This window comes from Chionomys nivalis, chromosome 7 (assembly GCF_950005125.1).
Source record: "Chionomys nivalis chromosome 7, mChiNiv1.1, whole genome shotgun sequence".
NCBI classification, from domain to species: Eukaryota; Metazoa; Chordata; class Mammalia; order Rodentia; family Cricetidae; genus Chionomys; species Chionomys nivalis.
Window position 1 is genome coordinate 99447557 of NC_080092.1, and position 27370 is coordinate 99474926.

At 53.6% G+C, this 27370-nt stretch overlaps 1 protein-coding gene across 2 annotated transcripts in view; it reads right to left on the minus strand.

The window, feature by feature from the left end:
* Positions 1-4092: 4092 nt before the first annotated feature.
* Positions 4093-27370, minus strand: part of Tbc1d16 (TBC1 domain family member 16) — an 83485-nt gene continuing 60207 nt past the window's right edge. The window contains exons 4-12 of one of the 2 annotated variants that reach the window (XM_057774844.1): positions 19598-19759; positions 18611-18758; positions 17558-17722; positions 16937-17085; positions 16177-16311; positions 15183-15369; positions 11944-12123; positions 9608-9754; positions 4093-8635 (exon numbers count right to left, since the gene is read on the minus strand). In XM_057774844.1, the coding sequence (XP_057630827.1) occupies positions 8387-8635; positions 9608-9754; positions 11944-12123; positions 15183-15369; positions 16177-16311; positions 16937-17085; positions 17558-17722; positions 18611-18758; positions 19598-19759 (1522 nt within the window). In that variant the 3' untranslated portion in view covers positions 4093-8386. Of the gene's footprint in view, positions 8636-9607; positions 9755-11943; positions 12124-15182; positions 15370-16176; positions 16312-16936; positions 17086-17557; positions 17726-18610; positions 18759-19597; positions 19760-27370 lie in introns of both variants that reach the window. The other variant, XM_057774843.1, reaches the window with a different exon arrangement.

Consider the following 27370-nt stretch of genomic DNA (forward strand, 5'->3'; position numbering starts at 1 on the left):
CAGGCTCCCAACTCAAGAAGGCCCAGTCCCCCTGCTGCCCTACACCTCCGCTTTCAGGATCCCTGCTCCGTACTTTGTAGACACCCTGCACACAGTGACCATGGGGTGGGGTGTACGATGATGGGCAAGGTAGGATGAACACATTGGGTCTGAAATCAGAAGCCGCCACCAGGGTCTCTGCAGACTGTGGATGGTGGGGACAGGCAGTCTCTTCTGTGGAAGCCTAGAAAAGCCCCCGAAGGTTCCTCAGGAAGATGCTGTGTCTTGCTGTGTCCAAGTACCATCCTATGCCCTCAGCTCAGACCAAGTACCATCCTATGCCCTCAGCTCAGATAGGCTCTGGGTGCAGACCCTGCCTGACCCTTCCCAGAAGCCAGGGCTAGTAAGAGGTCCAGGCCTTGCAGGTTTGAACAGCTGTTGAATCCCAGCATGCTCTCTGTCTTGTGCAGAAGTGTGACTGGCATCCATCAAGTAGACAGTAACTGAGGAGGGGCAAAGGAGGCTGGTGTAACCCATCTAGACCTCTTCCTGGTAAAGTGCTCCTCCTGCCTAGCTCCTTCAATGAAGTGAGCTCTATAGAACTCTGGGAACTAGGGGGTTGGGGAGACCCAGTGCTCCTTGTAACCCACTCCACCCCCCCCCCACATACACAAACTCATTTATCTCGGTATAGAGGTTCTGAGCAGAAATCCCAGGACCAGGCTTGTTTAGTGAGCCGTGGTGGAATTATGGGGATGTCCTAGCAACTGTGCTATGCCTGAGTCTTGAGGGGAGGGCTGTGGTCTTTTGCTCAGCATCCTGGGGGGGGCACCAATGGCCACTGTGAAAGGAGAAGGGGGAGCCCAGGCAGGAAGCAGGACCTTCACTTCCAGCCTCCCTGCAGAGGATCCCATTACCTGGATCCCATCCCTGGTGGAACGCCAGATCTCATCTAGAAGTATTCAGGCCCCCTGGACACTTGTGCAACCAGCCCCACTCCCCATTTCAGGGACACCGATCACACCCCTGAAGCTTCGTTTACGCCTGTGTGCCTGAGGCAGGCAGTCCTGTGTGCAGCCGATCAAACAAGAAGACGCAAGAGTGGGGGAATGCACCATCTAAATGAAACATTTGGCACAGCTGGACGTTTCCCAGGAATCCACCAGCGTGTTGGCTTTGGGGAAATGAGAGCCTAAGCTTCTGGTGGAAGAGACCTGAGCCTGCTTTTGAGAGACACCCGGGTGGTCTGTGGGCTTCGTGCCTTGTTGCTACAGCCTGCCATGGTGGCAGGAGGCGGGCAGAAGAGAGGGTCTCAGCCTGGGCTTGTCGTGCAGATTGAACCGTCCTTCCACAGCCTCCCTGAGACGTGCTAATGGCGGACCTCAGCACAGTTCAGTTTTTTAACTAAACTGGATTCCCTCTCGTGGAGGGAAAGATGGGGAAACAGTTTGAGTTTAGAGGCCAGGGTCCTCACCTAGCGTCTCTACACATGGGTGGACCTTGTGGGCTAGTGGGTGGAGCCTCCATTGGCATCAACCTCTCCTGGGCTGGGATGAGCCACACCCAGAGCTTGTACTCAGAGTACAGGGTTCTGGGAGAAGATGGACAGGATGTCTCCGGGACAGGACAACCTGTAGGTTCCCTCTGCCCCCTCTGGCAATGCCTCCTGCAGGCACCAGTCTCTGTCCAGGACTCTCTAAAAGAGAAACTGTGTGGAGTGCACACTCGTGGGTGCTACCTCTGCAATGAACACTTAGCAACATTGTCTCCCTTGCCCTTCCTTTTCAGTAAGTCTACCCTTTGCCTTCTGGTGTCTTCTGTTAACTATGCGTTGCTCTCCTCCTCTGCTTCCCCCTGCAGATGGTGTTGCATGCTAGCCACAGCTCTTAATTGAACACTCCCCCTCCACCACCACCCCCAAGCCCTGGTCTCTCACCCTACCAGGAGGGCCCGCCCCTTCCTGGCCCTTTGCCACTCCCACTGCTGTGCTGTGCCATTGCCTTGCAGCCAGGAGACCCCTAGCCTTGATGTCTTTTTCTATTGCATCTGTGCATGGCTGCTTATGGCGAGGGAAAAGGGAACTTTCTCCTAAATGCGTCTCAGCTCAGTGGGCACTCCAATTTTGTGACAGAGGGTGGTTGGCCAGAGTCCCAACTGGGGACTCTTGTGTCCTCTTGCATCTTCTTCTCAGCATCACGGACTCAGAAGTCTCTGTCATCCTTGATAACATGACGCATCGCCTTCTGCCTGGGGCCGGAGAACCAGGAGTCTGGCCTGACACCTCCGCTCCTGTTTCTATATAAGCAACTTTTACACAGGGCTTAAATCACTGCATCCCCACCTTACCCAGCTCACACACACAGGACCCAGAGAACTGTAACTTTCCTGAGATGCAAAGAGAGGAGGACACAGGAGGAGAGGTGGGGAACCAGCCATCCCTTCTGAAATGAAGGAATGCTATAGACTCTGGATGTCACAGGTCAGGCCAGTGACAGGTGTCCTCTGGTCTGGTCTTTTTAGAGGCAGTTGCTCAGTAATAGAAAAAGATGGGGTCTCCTCATCATGACGGATCTGCTGAGACACCTTTCTCTGCCAGGGTGGGACACAGGTGTGGCGGTGCCTGGGCACCAGAGCCCAGATAAAGCACGGACAGAACTTGGGCTTAAGAAAGGGTGGCTCGGTGACAACAAGGGGCCAGTGGGGGGCTCAGGGTATGCTTTGTGAATGGTCACCTTTTCTGGACTCCTGGCTTGCGAGGCAATGGGGGAAGAGTCCTTATAACCAGGACGGCTCTGGAGAGACAGGGCTGAGATGGGATTTAGCTGGAGTGCGGGGAGGTAGGTAATGAACATTACTGCTCGGGGTTGCAGGAGACGGGGTCCCAAGGTGCTGTACAGATGGGGAGTTCAACGTTTGCCTCACTGAAGGCATAGAGGTGTGGGTGGCCTTGTCCATTTGAGTCTCAGCATGTGAGGACGTGTGCCACATATGTCCATCCTATTTCAATGGGCTATGACTGTCCAAACTGTGGCTCAAAATGGGGGTAACCACGGGCCTCGGCCCCCTGTGGGACTGGCCTAGGACTCCCTCCCTGAGAAGTGACTCCTATTCCTTGGCTCCATGTCACCCTTCACACATCACAGGTCTCAGAGAAGCTGAGGCTGTGAGCGCCTGTCTGGTTACCTCCTGTCCCCCTGGCCACTGGTCACCACCAGCACCTCAGACTCCAGTGACAGCAGAGTTTGGCTTCCAAGCGGACGGAGGCTTCTCCACTGGGAACTAACTAGCCCCTAGCACCCTTGTGAGCTGACTCTCTGGGCTTGGCTGACACCATCCGATCTTCAGCAGGGCACACTGGGCATGAATATATCCACGCCAAGGACAGACGGGTAGAAATGGTGGGCAGACTCTCGACATGGGACCATCAGGCTACTCACCCTCTGGCCCTTCTAGTCTCTGTAGATATAAACCAGTATACACACAAGCCATGTGGAAGGAGCTCAAAGTTCCAACGGGTACTTCAAGTGAAGGCCACAGTTCCCACCCCATTTGTTCCAGAAACTTCCACAGAACCCAGACAGACCCTTGCGTACTTTCTCATTACCTCAGCTTCATGTTCTGTGACTGGCTCCCAGGGCTGGTAAGACAGCAAGATCCCAGTAGTGATGCTTGAATTTCCCTTTAAACACCCAGCCTGCACCCACCAAGTTTCAATATACTGATTGTCTCCCAAAGGAAGTTCACACAGGATGACTTGGGCTTTTCCCGAAATAGGAGCCGGGCATCTAAGGACCTGTCAAAAGCTGTTAGAGTTCCCAGGCATTGTGTAGCCGGGAATCCATGGACTCCGAGCTAATGGTCCCAAGGCCCACAAAGCATTCCCAAGTTCTCCCAGCCACTTCTCTACTGCCAGGCCTAGTACGACCTTTGGGCCATGCCCCTGGCCTTCCCAGAGCAGGGTCTGCTGACCAACCCTTCTGGTTCTGCACCCCAGTGATCTCAGAGCAGCCACAGAGCTAGGCAGGCTGGCCACATCTAAAGGCCCGACCTGGTCTGTCTGACCCGGCCACTCTCACTAGGCTTCTCTGAAGGCGTCCGACCATGTGTGTGGCAATACTATTTTATTTATTTTGTGTGGAATCCATGAGAGTCAGGATTAACAAGGGTCATGGTAACCAGTCCTGACCTTGACCGGAAGGGCATTGTTCAAAAAAAAAACAAAAAAAAAAAACCAGAGAAACAGAATCACTTGCTGTAGACATCAGCATTGGGGATATTTCATTACTTTAAAAACAAGACACACAAAAGGCTGTCTTCCTTATCCTCCAAGTGTGGAAGAAAGACAGTCACGTGACGACCTCTGAGAGCAGGAAGTGCTATCCTCCCACCTGGAACTGAATGCAATGTATTTAAAGGCCTGGTGGTGGCAGGTATCTGCATGCAGCTGCTGAAGAAGCACGGAGTCCTCATGGAAGGATCTTCCCCGCTGTGGGCGAGGCCGGCCACGCAAGAGCACGTGAGCATGCGCACAGACAGGCGCAGGCCAAGCCCGACGAGGTGGCTCGCTTTTCTTCACAGGTGTGGGTGGCACAGAGGCTTGCCCTCTGCAGAGGACACACAGGAGGCAGTGACGTGGGAGAGGCGTGGGTCTGCTGATTCCAGACCCGGGGGAGCACTCGATGGGAGTGGACAGCCCCTCCTGATCACCGCTGCGGAAGGCTAAGGCCAGTGGGCTCTTCCCTGAGTGGCAGGTGAGGTCCCTGGGCCATGGTTTGCCGCTCTTGTGGCAGCCTTTACATCCAAGTTCCCAGGGCAGTCTTTTGAAGGACCCTGATGGAGAACCTTGCTCTCCTTTTATGGGTGAGGAAGTGGTTAGGGGAACCCTTCACTCCCTGCCAGGAAAGCTCTGGAGGACACTGGCTTCTTAGATTTGGGGTGGTTCCTTCTAGACCAGGTTAGTACAGGACAAAATGCATCACAGCCTTTTAGAAACACAAGACTAAGTCAAGAGGCTGCTCGGCACTTCAGGGACTCCAGGGATCTGGGAAGTCTAGCCTCAGGCTAGCCAGCTTCCCTGTGTCCTCCTCCCTCCTCAGCGGCCCAGCTGGGTGGGCCCTGGCCTGTCATATGAACCCAGGCTATACCCCTGCATAGGTTTTCCACCCTCCTGGGCAGGGTGACCTCCAGAGACCTCTGCCAGGCTCCTTCCCACTGTCTGGCCAGCTCAGGGTGTCCCTCGCAACTCCAGCCTGACTACACTGGAAAGGAGTCCACATAGAGGTGAGGCCACAGGTAGACTCTTGCAACTGTGAGGGGCTGATCTCCACCTGAATTAATTCTGTCAAACACGAAATAGATGGGTCAGGTGTGTCGCCCAATGTGGCAGCACACTCGCCTAGAATGAGTGTGGGCTCCAAGTTCCACACACTGCCTCCTCAGCACAGGAAAACACAAGGAAGAGTGCAGAGGAGCCGCTCAGGAGCTAACTCCTGATGCAGCCTACAGTTCTCCTCATTTCCTTATTGCCAAACCCTCTCCATGCCAGGGCCATCAAAGGCACCAGCTTGGGGCGACCCTCCACTGGGCCGCTGCCCTCCTGTCCATCAAGGGCTTCACACCACTTGTAGCAAAAACTCAGTCAAGACCAAAATCTTCCCCTCCTGAATTTAACCTGTTTCCCTCCGTGTCCCCAGCTGTTCCCGAACCACATAGCTCTGTCTGCAGAGGTGAGCCAGGCCTCCTGGCTGGCACCTGGAGGCAGAGCTGTCTGGGGAAGTAGCGTCTTCTCTGTGCCCACTGAGGACACTGGCCCAGGCAGGGGAGCACACATCCTACTCCAACCTCTTGCTGCCACCCCCTCCCCCAACACTGTCCCCTCCACGTGGAAAGTAAGTGACCCTTTCCAAGGTAGGCATGTTTCACCAGTGTTAGCACACACACACACACACACACACACACACCATGCACGCACCCCAAAGGTGTCCTTTACAAGAGCCCCAATGACATTAGGGGATGTCGTCAGCACAGACATTAGCGGCAGGGCATGCGCACACAGGCGTGCTTGGTCAATAGCATTAAGTGTCATTTTAAAAAATGGGTTAAATAAGCCTTGTGGCCGAGAGACGGTGTGCGGGCTGATTACCCGTGATTTGTATGTCCTGGCGGTGGGAAGGCTAGAAGTCTAATGACTGAATTATCACCCTAATGCCTTTTGCTGGCTGGGAATAATCCTGGGGTAACAGCTGCCACAGGGTATTTGGCTGGTCTCCTCTAATTGCATCCAGATTAAGGTTGCTGTTCTGTGTGTGCAGGGCCTCTCCACTCCTCAGAGCAGAGCAGGGCTCTGTGAGCCCACACACCATGTCTGGCTGCAGAGGCCCCAGATGGTCTAACGCTGCAGGTAACACCAGGGACCGATAGTCCATGGGACTAGAGGGGATACCTGGTACAAGGGCGTCACTGACCGTTCTGGGTCAGGTCTTGGGGAGCACTGGGATCCTTGCTCTCTGAGACTCTTCAGGGTACGTGACTCCCTGGGCCTGCTCCCCCCCACCCCGTCCCCACCCTACACAGCAGAGTGCAGGAGACAGGGTGCTCTGTGATCCTGGGAGGGGGAGGGTAGGAGCTGGCTCCTCCTCCCTGGGAGTGATCTGTATCTAGATTTCCTGGAGCGGTAGGCAGATGGGACCCCTCTGAATCACCAGGCCTCTGCTACGTTGATTGCTCAGAGCAGCCCCAGAGCTGAGGGTTCACTCTCCTGGATGCTGAGTTCAGCCGGGCCACCTGCTCTGCTGCCCCTCGGGCGGTCAGCAGTGTGGTATCCACCAGCACTTAGAAAAACACTGCTCATTTCTGCCTCTACCATCATGGGGTGACCCAAGAACCAGAGGCCAGTGCCACCACACACCCATACACCTTATGTACCCACTGGGACTTCAGAAATGGTGAGCCCAGAAGAGAGTGAGCGATTCTACCCAATTCTACCAGAACCACCGAGCCCAGACTGCTGACCCAGTGCTCGCCCTGTGTGCCAGTCAGGTTCTAGCCGTGGAGGCTGTGTCCTAGATATGAATACTGTGGTGCTGGACTGTAGATATGCCTGTACCCCAACAATCAGGACACTCTCTCCCAAAGGCTCTTCCTAGAAGGATCCACGTCCTCAGAAGTGCTCCCAGAGAAGGGGAAGCTGGGAAGTGAAGCGGCGGGCTGTAAGAGGTCTCTGCTTACGTTCTGATAAGCACCTTTTAACATGGCACCGTCCTGCAGCACCTCTCTCAGTGAGAAAACTCAACAGCAGGGCACCTCTGCCCACCCCTGCCGCCTGCATCCCCACACGGACTCAGCCCGTGACGGAGGGATCAAGGCTCCTTCCTTGCACCAGCTTTTGGGACACCAGCTAGGGATACTCCAGAACACGCCATTAACCAACCTCAGTCCTCAGGTTTGGAGGATGGAGTGTGGGGGTGACCTTTTCCTTGGTAAGAGGCAGAGCATCCCAGTGCTGCTCAGCCAGCAGAGATGCCAAGGGACAGAAGCCCCCTTGCATAACAGGAACCAGGTCCTTCATGGAGGTGGAGGCCCCTCCCTAGCCATTTCAGGTGCTTTTGTCTTGGTGGGGGATTTGGATACTCTCACCTCCCCAGGACCAAGCATTTTCTCTTCAGAGGACCCCATGGTTGCACATACCACACCCCTCAACCCATTCAGGCCCCAGTGGGTTGCTGTTTTTGGTAGAGAGGACAAACCTCAGATCCTAAGGGGAGGATCCCAGTGGGAGGTACGTCTGACACTTGTCAACCAGCCTGTGCCTCTGGGGTAGGCATGTCCTTCCCAACACTCACATGGGCACTGTGGGAAGCTCAGGTCTGAACATCTGGTCTCTCTCTCTCTCTCTCTCTCTCTCTCTCTCTCTCTCTCTCTCTCTTCCCTCTTTCCCTCCCTCCGTTTTTGGACAGCTGTCTTCACAGGGGTCTTGCAGCTGTGACCAAGAGGCTTCAGAAACACGCTTGACTTACTCGGGACAGTCCTGCTCATCTGTGCCCCAGTGCCAGTGTGAGGATGAAGCCTTTTCTGGATAGTGCTTTGCCCACAGCTCGTGGAGAGACTCTGGGCTCTGCTGGAGGTCCCCACCCCACCCCCCACCCCGCCAGTGGCAGCCTGCACTCCTGTGCAGCAGGCAGATATCCGGGGCCAGCCTTTCAGGAGCTGAATTCTTGGGGCATCTGATATCTGCTGTCACTTCTAGAGTCTAATTTTGTCGTCATGGTGACAAGGCTCTCTTTGCACTGGCCAGAGGCCTTTCCTTGTATTTCTAGATTCTGTTCCCTTCACGTCCATCCCCACCTCCTCCCACTTGCCCAGGCCCCCAGGGAGGTCCTCTTGCTCCTTGTCAAGAGCAGAGGTTTTCCTATCTGCGGAAACCAAAGGCCTCCCGCGGTGCCTTCGGGCCTTTCTTGCCTTCTCTTGGGGGCTTAGGTGATGGCATCTCCATTGTGCCCCCATAGGGACAGTTCTCTGAGCCCGGGTGATGACCGGCACACTCCACAGCTGGCATGTACCCGCTGTCCCACATGCCCGTCCCACACAGCTTACACAGGTCATGTAGGCTGCAGGGGATCCGTGGCAGAAGGCGGAACTGGTACAGGAGACTCCTGGCCTGCAGAGAGAAGAAAGGCTAAGGGGACAGCCAGATCATCGGGATGCAAGGAAATAGTGGAAGAACATGGAACCAAGGGACACACTCATGGAGGGGACAGCACAGTGGCCTGGGTCTTCACTGGCTGCCAAAAAGGGACCATGAGATACTTGGGCAGTTTAAGACACGAAATCCCCAGGTGAGGTGTGAGAGTCAGAAGGGCACCCCCCCCAGCCCTTCCTGTCCTTTGCAGGACCCCTGCAACCCTGTCCCAATCCCTTCTGGACCGTAAAAGGCCCCTGCCTCACCGAGGTACTATGCACCCCTGCAAGGTCAGTGCGGTGATGGGCCCAAGGACCCCTTCTCTTCCCCATGGACCACCAGAGGACTAGAAAGCAAAGCACTGTCAGCTAGAGTGTGGGGAGCAGGAGGTGGGTGAGACTCAAGCCACTCAAGGTGGGTAAGAAGCGAGTCTTTCCCTCTCCTTCCTCACTTCCTACCTCTAGACACTCCTGGGTGGGGACTGGCTGAGCATGTATACATTGTAGCAGATGAAAGAGGCTGTGTCCAGGGATGGCCCCCCTGAGGACAGCATCGCTGGGCTGAGGAGGTTGCATCAGGTGCTAGTCCCCGTGGATTTGGTAGAGAAAGCCCAACAGGCAAGTGAGGGGCAGGCTGGAGCTCTGTGCAGGGGTGGGGCTCTGTGATGTGAGGGGCTCTATGAGCAAGCTGAGCCCATGTGCTGGGTGGGGCTCCGTGTGCAGGGGTGGGGCTGTGAGGTGTGGGCGGGGTTCTGTATGCGGGGCTGGGTCCTTTAGGTATGGGCAGGGCTTCCCATGTCAGGGTGGGTCTGTGAGGTGCGGGTGGAGCTCCGTGTGCAGGGGTGGGTCTGTGAGGTGTGGGTGGGGCTCCGTGGGCAGGGGTGGGGCTGTACAGCATGTGGCCTGCTTCTGTACAGGCAGACCTGACAGGTCAGGCCAGTGCGGCGCCCACCTTCCTGAGCACCAGCTCTCCGTTCATGTGCATGGCCAGGTTCCCAAAGTGCAGGAGCATCTGGTCTGTGGCCAACTGTTGTTCGATGACATCATCCCCATAGATGGCCACAATGGCCACACAGATGAACAGGTGGAAGTAGTCCGTCTGTGGGGAGACAGAGAGCTCAGCCCTGACTGTGGCCCGAGGCTATCTGGGCCTGGTCCTATGCGCCTGGGAAGCCTGCACCTCTGGTTCACCCTCTACTTCCCCACCTGAAGACAGGGCCGGCGGTGATGGCTACACGCTGGGCCGCTGTGACATACTGATGGATAACTGTTTCACACCCTGGCCGTTGGTGCTCTCTTGGGAGGTGTCTGTGATGAGGGAAGAGAACACACACTTTCCTCCCTAGCCTGTCTGAACTCACGGCAGGACCTCATGCAGAGGTCGTAAGGGTGTCACGTGTGTGCGAAGGGCTGATCAGACTGCTTCCCGAAGACTCCAGAAGTTCTGGCGGCTGACTTCCTGGTGATGAGTCCTCCTGCGTCAGCCAAGTGTCCTTAGCATGCGCCCCTGTCTATGGTTGGTGGCTGAGCATCTAGGAGGATCCCTCCTAAGTCACTCCCTCGAGGCCCCATGGAAGGTTGCTGCTACCATCTTCCTGCCAATAACGAATGCCCACAGCCCCTCCCTGCCTCCTGTAAGGCCACCTTGTGGACACATGAAGGGAGAAGGATGGGGGTTCTAGAAAGTCCCTGTTGAATATTTTGATAACACCATGTGGGCTGCCATCTCCCAACCAGACCAGCAGCGTGCAGAGGCAGTGGGTGCCGAAGTCTCCATCCTTGGCCTGCCTGCCTTCTTATTCCGAAGGAATGGGAGGAGGGGAGAATGCGATTCTACGGGGATTGGCCCAGAGCGCAAGTCCCAGCTCCCGGGGCATCACGCCACGGCACAGGGGCCTGCATGAAGCCTTTCCTTTGGAAGCTTTGCCCTCACCTGGCAGTGACTCCCCCTCTAGTGCTCACTCCTGGTTTGTTCATCATCTGAAAGGATTTCATGCTCAGCTGATGAGGGGAGGAGGATGTTCCAGAAGGGACCACTAATTCCAAAAAATCTGATGGCAACATGAACTTGCTTTGTGGGTCTTGAACATGGCAGTGGCCAGCGGGCTAAGGAGCAGGGGCTGCCAACAACCTCAGAGAGCAGCTGGGTTACTTCCCCCTGACTCACCTTCCTGGCCACTCTGAGCATCTGTCTAGAATAGTCTTTAAGTCTAAGATGCATTGGCAGTGGATGCTGCAGGTGGCAGAGGGAGAGCGACTTCAGAGCGTGCTCTCCACAGCCGGGGTCAGAGCTGGAGGACAGAGCTGTGCCCGGAGCACATGGATGGCGCTGCTTTTGGTTTGTGCAAGCACATGTGTGCATGTACATATGTGCGCCCACGTGAGGCCAGAAGCCGGTATCTCAGGCTCTCTCGCTGGGACCTGGAGCTCAGCAATTAGGCTAAACTGACTGGCTAGCCAGCCCAGGAATCTGCCTGTATCTGCTCCCCCAGCACGGGGCGGGAGGGTTATAGGTATGCACCACACAGCTGGTTTTTGTTTGTTTTGGTATTCTGTTGGTTGTTGTGTTTTGTTTGTTTGTTTTGAGACAGTTCACACTATATAGTCTTGACTTTCCTGAAACTCACAAAAAATCTGTCTGCTTCTACCTCCAGAATGCTGGGATTAAAAGTGTATATACCACCATGTCTTGCATGCCTGTCTTTAAAAAAAAAAAAAAAAGAGTTCAGGAACTCCAGTGTGGATTCACGATCTTGCAAGGTAAGCACTCTACCCACTGAGTAATCTCTCCAAACTTGAGTATTATTATTTTTAAAGCTGATGGAGTCAAAATGACTTGCTGACTTCCTTACATTGATGGCTTGGGTGTAGCCTAGGGTGTAGAGTCAGCCCTGTGGGGGAGGAGAAACTGATCGTGTGGAATACAAGTGGAGGCCCTGATCCAGGCTCTCTCTGGAGCCGTGGAAAGGCAGCTGAGGGTGGCCCAGCAATCCCGGGGGGCAGGGCAGCATAGCCCTGTCCTCAGCATGTGGGGACATACATCCTGGGCTGCTCTGACTGTCCTGTGGTGCAGATATCCCTCCCACTGACTGGCTGTGACAGAGGCAGTAAGGAGCATGTCAGCCAGCAATTTACATTGATTTCAATTACATGGGAGGGGAGGTCTGAAGCCGGGCGGCTGGATGGGGTGAGGAGGAGAAGCCCCCATGCGGGGGGAGGTTAGGGGTGCCCCACCGCCTAAGCACAGGATGACGACTGCACTCGGGTAGCAGCGCTGGCTCCGCTCACCTGGTAGTGGGCCCAGCAGGCCTCCCAGATGCGCAGGGCCTCAGCCTCAGGAAACTCCCGTTTGAAGCAGAGCAGGAGCCAGCGATGGCAGAACAGCATCTGGAGGCCATCCTCTCCCAGCGAGACCAGGTGCTGGTAGAAGCGCTGGTGTGTCAGCCGCAGCAGCTCCCGCAGGTACAGCTGGGGGTGGCAGGGGGGAGGAGGGTGTTACCCAGACCCCAGGAAAACCTGCCCACCAGGGCCAGAAAGACCTTACTCAGGGCACACACAGGAAGGAAGTCTTTCTGTCTGCCAAACACATCAGCCAGCTACTATGTCAGACTACCACTGGAACCCCCCCACAAGCCCCCCTTCTCTCTTTCTCTCCCCCTCTCATGTGTGTGTGTGTGTATAAGTGTGTGTATAAGTCTGTGTATATAAGTGTGTGTGTATGTGTGTGTATAAGTGTGTGTGTATATAAGTGTGTATGTGTGTGTGTATAAGTGTGTGTGTGTATAAATGTGTGTGTGTGTGTACCCAGAAGTTGACATTGGGTATCTTCTAACAGTCTACCTTATTTTATTTTTTTAAAAAAGATTTATTATTAAACAAATCGAACATATTTATTTTCTGTGTATGAGCGATCTGCCTGCCCGTATGTCTGTGCAGCACACTGATGTCTGGTGTTCATGGAGGCCAGAAGAGAGAATTGAATCCCCAGGAACTAGAGTTACAGATGGTTCCTAGCAATCGTATGGGTGCTGGGATCAAATCCAGGACCCCTGAAAGAGCGGGCAGTGTTCTCAACCACTGAGCTATCTCTCCAGCCCTTATTTTATTATTGCTAATCATGCGTGTAGAGATGGGCCTGTGTACATGACTTCAGGTAGCCAAGGTGGCCAGAGTTAGTGATCTCTGGAACTGGAGTTACAGGCAAGCGTGAGCTGATGGACTCAGGTGCTGGGGCTCAAACTCAGGTCCTCTGCAAGAGCGGCGTGGTGCATCCTCAAACCCCCTCAGCCATCTTTCCAGACAGAGTCTCTCGCTGAACCTAAAGCTCGCCAATGAGCTGGACGGGTTGGGCAGCAAGCAGCAGGGATCCACCTGTCTATGAGCTTCCCTGGGACACACCCAGCATTCCCCCCCCCCCGCCCCGTTCTGGGGGGGGGAACTCAGGTCCTCATGCTTGGACAACAGGCACTCTGCTGAGTCATCTCCTAGCCCCAGCCGCTGGAATCTCACTCACACCTGTCAACCAGTGCCTCTTAGATCGAAAGATATCCCAGGAGACCAGGGTATAGCCCTCGGCATAGTACGACCTCCTGGGTGGCCAAGGAGACTGACTGACTCACCGTGAAGTCATCTCTCAGCCTCGGTCGACCCCCAGGGGCTGTTCCTAATGGATGCCTAACCAAGCAGGGGAAGCAGGGTTATTCATGAAACCCCAGCGACAGCCCTTCTGTCCCACCACGATCAGGCGACTCCCAGAGCTGACTGCAGTTTCAAGACGCTGTCTGAGTTTCAAAATTCTGGATTCCTGTGTGTCAGGTCACCGGGTCGCATGGGACTCCACAGAGGCTATTTCTGGCAGCACCAGGTGGGGTTGCCGACTACTGACGCCACCAGGAAACCAATCTCCAGCAGCTAATGAGTCACTGGCGTGTGCCGCCAGGCTGCTAGGGTGATGGCGTCAGACCCTGTAATTGCCTCCCTGGGTACCGTGGAAACCTGACATCACAGGGATGCGTGATGAGGCAGGGGCCGAGGGTCTGGTTAGGGGTCAGTTGTCTGCTGCTGAGCGGGATCAGAGGCTCCCGAGGATAGTGTGGGGCCTCAGGACTCCTAAGCAAGCACACTGCTATCCCTACCGGCCAGGGTCTCCACTTGGTGGCTCACAGAAGGCCGAGGCCACCATGTGGCTGACGGTTCTCTAATGGACGTCCAGCGTACACAACTGTGCACAACTGCCGAGTGCCCTGTACCTCCTGCCGCTGGCTGTTCCTCACTAACACCTTTGCTCACACAACCCCCCAGTCCCCAGGTTGATCTATGGGCCATGCTTCCTGCCCTCCTCAGTTCTGCCATCACTGCCTGAGGCATACGTCAGCCAGCCAGAGGCCACTGGGCACGGTTACCCCAAACCCTCTGTGAAGCTGAGTCTCCAACACTTGAGACCGTAGGGAATAGAGACAGCCATGGGAGGGGCACCTGCAACTCCTGTCCTCAGAGATCAATGCCCTCGGCTCCTATGCTCACTCTGTCAGCTTGTCTACTTCCAGATCAGGCCATGTGCAGGACGGAAGGCAGGCCACCCACATCCTGGCAGGAGCTTGATACAAACACAGGTGCCTCTCAGTGACAAGATCCAGGCCCCAAGCACTAGGTGCTTCTCAGTTTATGTACAGCTGATCTCTCGGAGACGGGGGTGGGACATGCGATCAGAGTCAGTTGAGCCCCACAAAAAGTCAGCTTTTTTGGGCGGGGGGGTTGGGGGAGATGTGAGACTTGCCTGCTGGACATCTGGGTCTGTTCCCACTGCATACAGCTGCCCTGGCGGTCTGTAATGGGCCCTGCTAGTGACACACACCTGAGCCAAGTAGCATGGACCTCCCTTTCTCTGTCCTACCCAGGAGGCTGGATGTGATAGCCCTGCAGGGAGGCAGAAGGCCAGTAGGGTAGGGTCTTAAACAATCAGTCTCTGGGATTTCAGGAAGAGAGGGTTAAGAGACTGACCCAGACCCAAACACATATCTCCTGGAGGTGGCCAATAGGCTCTTCCCAGGAGACTCTGGGTTTCTGCCACCTACTGACTCCTGATGTCGCGGCTGCATTTCACCCTCAAGACCCCTGGCAGCAGCTGCAGTGGTGGCGCATGCCTTTAATCCCAGCACTCAGGAAGCAGAGGCAGACAGATCTCTGAGTTCAAGGCCAGCATGGTCTACAGAGTGAGTTCCAGGACAGCCATGGCTACACACAGAAAAACCCTGTCTCAAAAAAATAAAACCAAATGAAACAAGGCAGTGTGCTGTCTCTTTGAACACTCCAGTACACAGACAGAAATGCACATACACATACAGGTGTAAGCACACATACCCACATATACAAGGCACAAATATATACATGCCCACACAGCACACAGTGATACATACACACAAACGCACGTGTGAGCTTGTCCCCATGCCTCCTCACCATAGTACACGCACGCACGCACACACGCACGCGTGCGTGCACACAGACACACGCACACATGCACGCCTCACCAGCTGTCTCTCCATGTCCTCATCACGGGGAGAACTAACGAAGATGGTATTCTGCATCAAACCCACGAAGCACCAGAAAGTGTCCGATTCATCCAAGACCTCAGCCAGGATGGGGGCCACCAGGTCTGACATGCCCTGTGAGTAGCCGATGGCTGGATTGTACACAGCATAGTTCAGCAGGATCCTCCTGGTGGGGCAGTGGGGAGTGAGCTGACCCATCCCATCTCTGCAGCCCCCTTCGGGGCCTGTCGCACAGCTGCTGGGGACCCTCCTTCATCTTGGTCTCAGGGGAGGCAACACCCAGAGGCAGATGCCACAGAGCTGATCATCTAGAGAGTGCGAATAATTATTGACCGGGTGTGGTGTGCATGCCTTTAATCCCAGCACTCAGTAGGCAGGTAGATCTGTACGATTTTGAGGCCAGCCTGCTCTATATAGAGTTTCAGGACAGCCAGAGATGCATAGAGAAACCCTGCTTCAAAAAAATAAAAATAAAAAAATAAAGTCTAGGCTCTGATGGAAGTCAGTGGGACTCATTTTTCAAGCGGTAACCGCATTTGCCAGAGCCCAGAGCAGGGGCTGGGCAGGAATGTGGGTCCTACTTTCTTAACGGTTGGTTCACTGTGACACAAAGGGTGGCTAGGTCGTTTTTATGGGCGATTAATTTTGTGCAGTTACTTGCCAGGCTGCAGCAGAATATCAAGATGGCAGCCTCGGACTCAGTATGGCGTTCTAGAGGAGGCCCATCATCGTGAGGAGGTGCGAGAATGCATAGCAGCATGGGGAATGTCCTTCGGGAGCAGGGGCCAAGCCAGGAGTGGGGGGCGGCTTGGCTGGCACCCCCAGCTGGGACTCAGTGGCTGCTACAGGGGTCAGGAGCTAAAGTAACCTGTGGGTCCCCTGCTCAGGTGAAGAGCTGTCCTGCTCAGCAGCCAGGGAGTCCCACAAGGTCGGTCACAGACGTGCACACGGGGAGGCCAGAGACACCGGGTACCTCATGCTCTCCACATTCGGGTTGTCCTCCCCTCGGAAGAACTGGTTGTTCCTATCTGTCCGAACCACATCCTTGTCCACAGTGAACTGCACACTGCGCCAAAAGGCTCTCTGCTCCTCAGGAGTCATGGAGAGCCTGTGGGGAAGACAGAGCACCATCTTGAGGTCAGCTGTGGCAGGGGAATGCCCTGGAGTAACCAGGGAGGGGATAGTCCAGCAGACCCCGGGGACCTGGAGTAGCTGCACTCCAGGATATAGAGGCCTGTGCTGTGCTAGCTCCCACCTCTGCTGCTGGGGCTATGGGCACCAACAGAAGTGTGTGTGCGCACGCGCACGCAGGCGTGTGCACTGTCAGCACCAACCCTCCAGCTCCCAAGAGGACGTGCGAATATGTGTGTATGTGTGTGTGTGTGTGTGTGCATGTGCCTGTGTGTGGTGTATTCAAAGCTTTCCTCATGTTAATTCAAGTTCAGCCCTGCAGAGGAGAGCTGACTGGAGCCTGTAGACAGTGAAACCCTTGTGGGAGGCAGCCTTCAGTCCTGAAGTCAGGTTCCCAGCCCAGCCTGCCACTGGTGAACCCTGGCCCTTGGACCAAGGCGCTGGGGGTGTAGTGCAGCAACTGCCCTTAGACTGCCAATGGCACTGGCTCTCGGGAGACTCACACTCCAAAGAAACCATGGTTCATGGGATACCAGTCGGTGATAAATTACACCTCTGACTTCCCCGCCGTGGTGAGATGGGACTCCTGGGGCGCACTGCACCTTTTTTGCTGGATCGCTGCGTATTCCTTTCTCTTCTGCTCCCGCAGCGCCTCCCGCTCCTCTGACGTGGACTCGTGGCTATAGTAGTGCAGCAGGAAAGGCCAGACCTCCCCCCGGATCGACACATCAATGCCGCCAAAGAAAATGGCCTGGAGGAAGCAGCACAAGTTGAGGGGGTGGGTGGGGGGGATAGAGTATAAAACAGGGCAGCTCAAAGAACCCCAAATCCTCAGAGAAGGGTGTCGTGGGGCCTTTGGCGCGCCTCGATTCAGACCCCGGCAATTTGCACATGTTTACAAGGGGAAAGTGTTGGAGAAGCATTCCCATACAGGACACAAACCGGCTCATTTCAATGTCAAAGCCCCCCCGGGGTGGCACTCTGAGATCGATGTGTCATTCTCACGTCATGGACTAATCCTGGGGGTTTTAATACTTCAGAGTCTGCAGGGCCCACATGGGATCCCCAATCTTGCGCAATTGTCTCCTCAGTGAAGCTGCCTGACCACTTCATCAGTGCAGCGTACAAAACCCTCCAGAGGCGGTGGCCCGCCACCCACCCTCTGTCCCCGCGGCTTGACTACAAGGGTTCCCCGGAGGCTGACCAGGTGGCCACCGCCGTACCTGGCGTAGCTTGTATTCCTCCTCCACCTGGCCCAGATCATTCAGGTGGTTGAGCCAGGCAGACACGTCCAGCCTCCGGTACAAACTCTCTTCCGGGTGGGTCTCAGAGGATGGCAGCTTGGGCCGTCGGATAGAGAACTGCATGCATGTCCTCTCATCTGTGACCTGCTGGATGGGTGGGAGGAGCCCCGGGTGGGGAGCAGGATCTCAGATCTTGGGCTTTGGGAGTCTGAGATGCTGTTCCCAGGATGTCAAAGCCACTCTCTCCTCTGGGAGGAGGGGAGGCGCTGTCCCTGCTCACAAACTCCTAAATGGTAAGTGCAATTAGACACAATTAAAATGAAAATACCTTCATCCTAACACTGCTCTCCCTCTGCAGCTCACAGCCTCCACTGCCCCCACTCCCTCTCCTGCCCCGGCCGCAAAGAAAACCAGAATTAATACCCCTTACGGCCCAACTTCCCTCTGCCAGGGAGAGCCTGCAATAGATTCCATTCGATCGGCCACATACAAAGGCCCGCTGTTCGGCGAACGGGGGAGCCAGCCTGTCAGACTGTCTCCATGCGCAGTCACGAGTCCAGGGCGAAACCGCAGCTGACATTTAATTCAAAAATCAAAGGTTGCTCGATGCAGAGGGGGGCCCATACCTCTATTGTAATAATGGGAGCTGGCAGGAGGCTCTGCGGGTAGGGCTGTAAAGTCAGCCCCCGGCTCTAATAAGCACATACAGTACCTTAAGCAGGTGATTAAAGGGCTCTTATTGCCTCTGTATGCAGATTGAGCAAAATATGGCAAGAAGCCTTGTCAAAACATGAGTCTTCAAGGGCTCAGAATGACTTTCAGAAAGGCCTGGGCACACATTTCAACCCCAAGCACATTGCTGGCAGTCACCGCAAACCAGACAGCCAAACGCCATCGTCCCTAGAGCCAGACTGGTGAGGAAGGTGTCCCGGGATGGTCCCAGACCCACGGGTTTGGGAGCTGGTATTCTGGGAGAGGCATTTCCACCCCTGACCCTAACCAGCCATGTCCGCCCCACTGTCGGCGGGTTACCTGGTCCCTGAGGTGCGTCTCTGCGCAGAACTTCCATTGCTGGAACACCTCGGAGAGCTTGTCCAGGCCGCCGTGGTGGAAGTGGAAAATCTTGTACTGGCTCTCCCGGCTGGCCACCACCAGCTGGCCACTCGTACAAGCCTCATCACTAAAGGGTCACAGGGTGGGGGAGGGATGGAGGCACTCACGCAGGTTCTGAGGTCTGAGTTTAGCCAGAGCACGCTGTCAGCCACCTCAGGCAGGAAATAGTGAACCCCATGGGAGTCTGGCTGCTTGTGTGAGGAGCGGTGTCAACCAAGCTCAGTACTCCCTCTACCTAGGAAGCAGAGGCAGCTGGATCCAGAGAACCCTGCACACCATTCCTGAGCCACCCAGGAGACCTGGAGGAGTGCGGAGGGCTGGCCGGAGGCAGATCTGGACCACGCAGGGATTTGCTCAACCTCCTCTATCCTCATGTCTGAATCATAAGGGGTCCAGGGAGGGGGCTTCCCAAAATCTCCCTCCCGGCTGTCACCAGACCCGACCACCTCAGCACCACAGTGAATCCTACAGGGACTTTTGATAGGGTGCTGACTTGGACTGATGTGGAAAAACCTACAGCAGAAGGCAGCAACTGGGGTCTATGAAGCAAAAGCCACCTTTCTCTAGAGGCCAGCTATGCAAATGACCCATGGTGGCCGCGAGGCACAAAACCCTGCACCGCTCATCAGCAAGTACCCACCTGGTGTGGGTTTTCTTTCCTGAGCAGGATGTTGGGGGACAGAATGGGATGACCTCAAGTGGGATTACCACTCGCAACAGTGGATCAGGGAGGCAGCGGCCAGCATCGACTAGACCAGCTGCAGCCCCTCCACATCTGCGAGACTGGAAACGCACATGGCTAGATGTGCCTCCCCACATGTGTGCACATGCATCCGTACACGCATATACACACAGGCACACATACTTGCGTACACACGTATACACGCCGCCAGGAAGCAGACTCACCTGAAGAAGAGTCTCAGGGAACGCATGTGGCCCAGGTCCACACGGAACACACCGTAGATCTGCTCCAGGGCGCATCCCCGCTGTGGCTCATCCCAGCGAGGTGTCTGCAGGAGGCCGTTGCCGTCGGGGAACCGCAGGTTGGCATCCGAGCTAGAGGGGGAGCTGGCAGAGCAGGTGGTATGAGGATCTCGCATCTCTCTGAGATGCCAGCCCAGGGGAAGGATGGGGAGGGGGACACGCAACATTCACCCCGAGCTTAAACACATGGCATACGACGGAACATGCTTTGCCGGAAGCTGTGCCCCAGATGCTAGGGAACGAACAAGTGAGGGAGTCGGTCCGTTACTCTTTGGCCACAGTGACAGTTTGGTTTGACTGGAAAAGCCTCTTTTTCATGAGCAGATGCCGAGGTCCCTTGATTCGGGCAGGAAGTTGCCAGGGTGGCAGACAACACTAGATAGGGCTCACACCTCCTGAGTGAACAGAGGCGTGTTACCAAGCCTCCCCGAGCCTCTACATCTTATTTATAATGTGATGATAGCGAGGATATGTGTGGAATAAGCAACTGTAAAGTGCTTGGTCCCCTGGGGCCTGTGAAGGGCCGCTGCTCCGTCACAGTCTTAGATAGTATGGGGCTTCTACCCAGGTTTAGATTTCTTGTTTCTGAAAAACCATGTTTATATGAGGAAACACATGGGCCACTAACATTAACTATAGGCCTTGGGTAATGACATGAGGACATGGGTTTGACCACTTCCCACGTGCTGGGGGAGGGGAGGGCGCGGAGGGGGCGTGCGCAGACATCAGAGCACGTGTCAGGGTCAGAGTCAACATCAGGGATCTTCCTCCGCCTCTTAGGGGCTCTCAGAGACCCTGGAGCTCGCTGATTGGCCAGACTGGCTGCCCATCAGTGACCCTGGAGCTCGCTGATTGGCCAGACTGGCTGCCCAGCACAGGTCTCTTGTCTCCCTTTTCTCTGGTGCTGAGGTTACAAGGGTTTGTCGCTAGGCCTGGCTTTATAAAGAAAGTGTAATTGCAAGGACTCGAACTCAGGTCCCCGTGCTCGCACAGCAGGCTCTTCGCCCGCCGAGCCCTCTCCCTGACCCTCAGGTTTTCGTTTTCTTTTCTGAGACAAGGTTTCTTTGTGTAGCCCTGACTGTCCTGGAACTCGCTCTGTAGACCAGGCCGGCCTCGAACTCAGAGATCTGCCTGCCTCTGCCTCCTGAGTGCTAGCACTAAAGGTGTGTGCCATCATCGCACGGTCCTCATGTGTTTTTATAGCACGTCTTCAGAAAAGGAAACTGAGGCCCAGAGGGGGCCACACAGTCAGTGAGCCGCAGAGCTAAGACTGGATGGAACCTGAGCTCTGTTCTCCCTGAGTGTGTAGTATGGCTATGCCACCTTGCCATTCTCTTTCTCTCTCTTTTTAATTCATGAATTATTTACATTTTCTTTTGCAAAATATTTTATTATAGTTTTAGGCATCGCTGGTTAAATCCTGGTGTGTAGATCTAGCAGTAAGTTCTGCAAACAATAACGCGGGTATACCCTGAGCAAAGGCAGGCAGGAGTGGGTTTGCGGTCTTGTACTGGCTCCGCACAGTCAGTAGCTGCTCTCCGCTAGAACAGAAGATCCGATGTACACCACCCAGTGAACAGATCCCTGGGAAGCCTGGGTCCAGCCGCTCCTCTCTCAGCATCAAGGAGAAAACAGGGCTGTTCAAACCCATCACAGTCCCCAGAACGTCAAGCCAGTTATAATATGACTCTCCTTCCCAACCTACGTCAGGAAGTCAGGCCAGCAGGGTCCTCCCATGGTCCAGGATGCACCCCAGTCTTCCTGAATGGACCCTGCAGCTATACTCTGTAAAGTCCTCTGCCAAAAGCTGCTTCCTACCATCCTTCGCATAGTACTGCTAGGCTGTGTGCGAAGAGGCTGGGGTCTCTATACATCCTGTCGCAGTACCATCCTCCAACAGCTTCCTAATCTCCCAGAACCCCACAAAGCAGGCAGCAAGACACTGAGTCAGGGTGCAGGCAGAAGGCCGCTGCTGGTCCCTGGGAGTTGGGAGCGGGGCTGGAGTAACGTGTTTCTGAAAAAACAATGGTTATATGAGCAGGCTTCCTGCTGTGATGTCAACGTGGTGACATTCAGGAAAAGGAGAGCTACGCAGACATTAAAAGATCAATGGTTGCCAGGGGCTGGAGGAGAGGAGATACGGACGGGGGAGCACAAGACAATACAACCCTCTCTATGACACCACAAGGTTATTACCCGTTTACCCAAACCCAGAGAACATGCAAGAGCAAGACAATGCCTTGTGCAAACTGTGGGCTTCTGGGTGATAAGTGTCCATTACTGTAGGTCCATCCACTGTCTCGTGGCTGATGCTGACGCTGGGGTGGTTGGGTCCTCGTGGGACCAAGGACACACACACACACACACACACACACACACACACGGGAGATCCCTGCAGGGAACCTAAAACTATCAAGCCAGATGTCACGGTGCAAGTCCACCTTCCCATCACTACAGAAATGGAGAGAGGATCAGAAGTCTAAGCCAGCATGAGGGAGCTGTGCAGTGAGTTTGAGGCTAACCTAGCTAACCTAGACTACCTGATAATGACAATAATAACCAAAATGAGCCGTCCACATACTGCATATGATAACGATTAATGTTGTTAATATATTAACATGCACATAAATTATAGAAATGAATACTACGCAGGAGAGTGTCAAAAGGGAGGAATACACAAGAAACATTATGTTCACGTCTAGAGTAATAAAATGAATTCAAGTGCAAGCCGGGCGGTGGTGGTACACGCCTTTAATCCCAGCACTTGGGAGGCAGAGGCAGGCGGATCTCTGTGAGTTCGAGACCAGCCTGGTCTACAAGAGCTAGTTCCAGGACAGGCTCCAAAACCACAGAGAAACCCTGTCTCGAAAAACCAAAAAAAAAAAAAAAAATGAATTCAAGTGCAAAAGAGACCATCTTGGGGTGGGTCTTAAATTGGTGATAGTTCAAAGATTATAAACTCTTAGCTAGGAGCAAAGAGGTGGCTCAGCAGGTAAGTACAAATCATGTTCCTGCAGCAGACCCAGGTTCAGTTCCCAGCGTCCACATCAGGCAGCTCACAACTCCCTGTAGCTCCAGCTTCAGTGATTGTCCAGCATCCTCCTCTGGCTCCTGTGGGCACCTGTTCTCTCTCTCCCGATCTATCTATCTATCTATCTATCTATCTATCTATCTATCTATCTATCTATCTATCATCTATCTATCTGTATATATACACATATAGTCTTGACTATTCACATATATATATGGAAATAAAAAACAAATATTGGAAATCTAAGCCAGGAGGGGTGGCATATACCTGGACTTACAGAACTTGAAAGGCAAAGGCAGTAGGATCAGAAGTTCAAATCGTCCTTGGTTACAAAGTAAACTGAGGTCTCAGTGGGCTACCTGAGAACCCGCCTCAAAAACAAATCAAACAGGCAAACAAATGTGTGTGTGTGTATATACACATGTATACCAAGCCCCAGGGTTCTCAGGAACACTTTGGCACAGCTTAGAGGAATGCAGGAGACTGGCCTAACTCTTCTGATTGGTTTAACATACCTGTGTGTTTTAACCTTTTTATTTCCTCTCTAGCAATTAGTTCAAGGAGAATAAGCCACAAAACCACATGCATGAATAGACACGGAACAGCCTATTGGCAAAACTGACGAAACCCCAGCAACTAGGAACGGAAGGGAGCTTCCTCAGGAGAGGAAGGACTCTGTGTACTACAGTTAACATCAGACTTAGTGGAGAAGGAACTCTTCTCCTTAAAAAGCGGGGTTTAAGGCTGGCGAGACGGCTCAGTGGTTAAGAACACTCGTTGCTCTTGCAGAGGATCAGAGTTTTGGTTCCCAGTCCCTACAAGACAGCTCATAACCATCTGCAACTCCAGTTCTGGGGGACCCAACATCTTCTGACCCCCTAAGGCACCAGACATGCAAACGATACACAGACATACATGTTGGCAAAACACTCATAAACATAAACTAAACAAGTATAAAAGTAAAACAATAAAAATTAAAACAAGCCAGGAGCTTGGTAACGGTTCTGGCTTCCACGGGTATCCTGTATCCTCCTGTGTCCACCTCACCTCCGCAAAAGACAGGAAGAGGGAGGGAGAGCCACAGAAACTGGCATTGGGGGGGGGAAGAGCGCAATGGTCCGCCCTGGTAGAGGATGTGACTGTTTATATGACGCGTCTCCGGGGAATTGTAAAACAACTCTTAGAGCCAGCGAGTGCACTGAGCGCGTTTATAGGCTGGATGGTTAATAGAGAAAACTGGACTGCCTCCTTGGGCCATCAAGGCATGACTGGAAAATGAAACAACATGCTTAGCTTATACCAGAAATAAAGCCCTTGCGGGGGGAGATGGCTCAGCGGACAAAGCTTTGCTATGGGGGTTTTGCGACCAGAGTTTGGGCCCCCAGAACCCACATAAAACCCTGCATCATCCCAGTGCTCGGGAAGTGGAGAAGGGATTCCTGGAGGCATGGCTGGCTAGCCAAGCAGACTCAGGGAGCACTGGGTTGAGAGAGAGACCCTGTCTCAGTAAATAAGGAGGACAGCAATCAAGGAAGACACCAGATGTCAACCTCTGTGTGCGCCCACACATGCCAGCATGCACAAGGAACACACATCCACAAAACGGTTCAGAGACCATTTGGGGTTGGTGAAGAAGTCTGGACCACTGATACACAGCCAGCACAACACACCAAGAAACTATTCCGCTGAGCAAAAGAAGCCAGACCCAAACAGAGTGCACACGTGTGTGATGGCATGCCATCTGCATACAAACACACCCAATAACTAACCCCAAAGTGGGAGAAATGGCAGTATGTGTGTGTGTGTGTGCGTGCGCATGTGTTACTGAGAATCGGACCCACATCCTTAGACAAGCACTCTGTTACAGAGCCATACCCCAGGCTTCTTTTCATTCTTTCCTCTGAGACAGGCTCTTACTGAGTTTCCCTGGCCCTTTTGATGCTTCCATCTTCCTGGGTCAGCCTCCTGAGCAGTTGGGACCACGGGTCTCTTAGTACAAACCCGACTTGCAACTCTGTTACTGCTGTTGTGTGAAGATATCAAAGTTTCCTGTCATAACATTATTTAGATTTGTTTGTTTTACTTTATGTGTAGAATTATTTGCCTGTATGTATATCTGCATACCACATGCATGTCTGGTACCTGAAGAGGTCAAAAGAGGACATTGGATCTCCAAGAACTGGAATTACTGCCAGCTGTGAGCTGCCATGTGGGTGCTGGGAATTGAACCCAGGTCCTCTAGAAGAGCAGCCAGTGCTCTTAACCACTGAGCCATCTCTCCAGCCACCCCCCCCATAAGCATTTTTAGAGCAGTGTTCAGTGGTGCTAAATTAACCACAGGACTCTGCGTCACCACCTGCCTCCCCGAGAGCACTCGGTTGTGTGAGACAGAGGTGCTATGACATCTGTGAAATGACGTACCACTTCCCTGCCTTCTGGGTCCCCTGCAACCTCATGCTCTGCCACAGGAGTGTTTCACTGAGCACAGAGCTGTCAAGGCTGGTTTGCTACGCGAGAGTCTGACCCCACGCCCCTCTCCAAGGCTGAGTGACATCGCATGGTGTGGACAGACCACATTCGTGCGTGTACCTGCCCGCTTTGTCCTCGATGATTCTCTGAACACAAGATCCTCCTCAGGTCGCTGCTATCTAGCCTTTCGGGCACAAGCCCTGAAGAGGGATTGCTGCATCTTTCTGTCTTTAGATTTTTCCGGGGAAGTGCCACCCATCCCCGTTTCCCACAGTAGTGGGTCCACCCCACACCCCACCCACAGGACACACGGGTGCTGCTTTCTCTGCACTCACCAGCACTCCTGATGGCCTGTTTTCACATTTACAGCAGCCTTGCAGCATGGGGCGCTCTCCCTGCAGCTTTGGCTTGCTCTCCTCAGCGGCTCCTGCACCCCTGCTCGGCGGCTCCTGCACCCCTGTTCAGCGGCTCCTGCACCCCTGCTAGGTGATTCCTGCACCCCTGCTCGGCGGCTCCTGCACCCCCCTGCTCGGTGGCTCCTGCACCCCTGCTGGTGATTCCTGCACCCCTGCTCGGTGACTGTGAGGATCTTTTAGGGGAAAGTCTCACTTTCGGTCTTTAGAGAGTCTGCATTTCCTGGATACTAGTCTTTTATTAGATAATGTGATTTTGTTGTTTTTGTTTTATACTCACTCTGTGGTTGCATTTTCGCTTCATGCTTGACGTACAGACTTTAAGATAAACAAACAAAAACCTTCGAATTCTGGTTTGCCTGTTTTTCCTTTGGTTGCTGTGTCTCGGGGCCACTCTGCATCCCTGTTGCCAGGTTTCAGGTGGGTCCCACGGCCCAGGGACTGGGAGGAGTACCGGGAAATCAAATGAAAAGGATGTGCTCTTATCTGGGATGCGGTGAGGCTGTAGGGTCATGCACCATGGTTAAAAAAAAACCTGCCAAACTGCACACTTCAAAATGCAAGGGTTACTGAACGGCAATTACAGCCCAATGGAGCTTTCTGGAAAGATATATATAATTTGATTTATTTTTTAATTTTTTACTTTATGTGCAGGAGTGTTTTGCCTGCGTGTGTGTCTGTGCACCATGTCCTCAGGAGCTGGTAGAAGGTATTAGAACCCCTGGGAACTAGAGTTACAGACAGCTGTTGAGTTGCCATGTAGGTGCTGGGGAGCAAACTTGGGTCTTAACCACTAAGTCATCTCCCCAGCCTGATTTACTTTATTTTCAAATAGACATGTGAGTGTGTGCGTGCATGCATGTGCATGTGTGAGTGTGTGCATGTGTGCATGCATGTGCGTACATGTGTGTGGTGCCCACATGGATGCTGGTGCTCACAGAGGCCAGAGATCATCGGTAACCCTGAAGTTATAGGCAGTTGTCAGCTGTCTGACATGGGTGCTGGTAAACAAACCTCTGTCCTTTGTAAGCGAAACAGCTGCTCTTAACCCTCTGATCTGCCTCTCCAGCCCCCAAAGGTTTCCAAATGCCCACCAATATCGGCCTTGTGTCATTACCAAATTTCTAAGCAAGAGAAATCATTTTCATATATCAGGGCAAATTCATATGGTACCACACCATTAAGCTGTTATAAAAAGTTTCACAAAAGTCTTGAATAACCAGGGGGAAATTTCACAGTATACATCAAATGAGGAACAGGAGATTTATAGCTGTCAGCATGGCTTCATCTGTAACATAACCTTGCAGATTTATCTCCATACACATGCTATGACTGCTACAATTATGGATGTCTCTAGATGGCACAATTAGAGTCTGCTCTCATCCCCTTTATTTGTTCAGGTTTCCTAATGGGAATAGTGTATCATTTTGATTGCCAGAAACACTAAGCTAATCTGCTATATTCTTATCCTTGTTGTTTGTCTTACATGAGGCCTAAATTTCCATTTATATTAGAAAAACAAAATGATAATTTAGAAAAGAAAGGAAAGGGAACCAGGCCTGCAATACCACCTCCAGGGGAGATGGGGGCAGAGGATCAGGAGTTCAAGGTCAACCTACGTAGCAAGTTCTTAACTGCGTAGCAAGTTCAAGGAGACCTTGTCTCCAACACAAGAGGCAAAGAAGGGGGAGGAATATACAGATACTAAGTCCCCTGAGGTTAAGACCTTCTAACCCCATCCCAAGTGACTTTGCTAACTCTGTTCATGAACTGAAGACATCA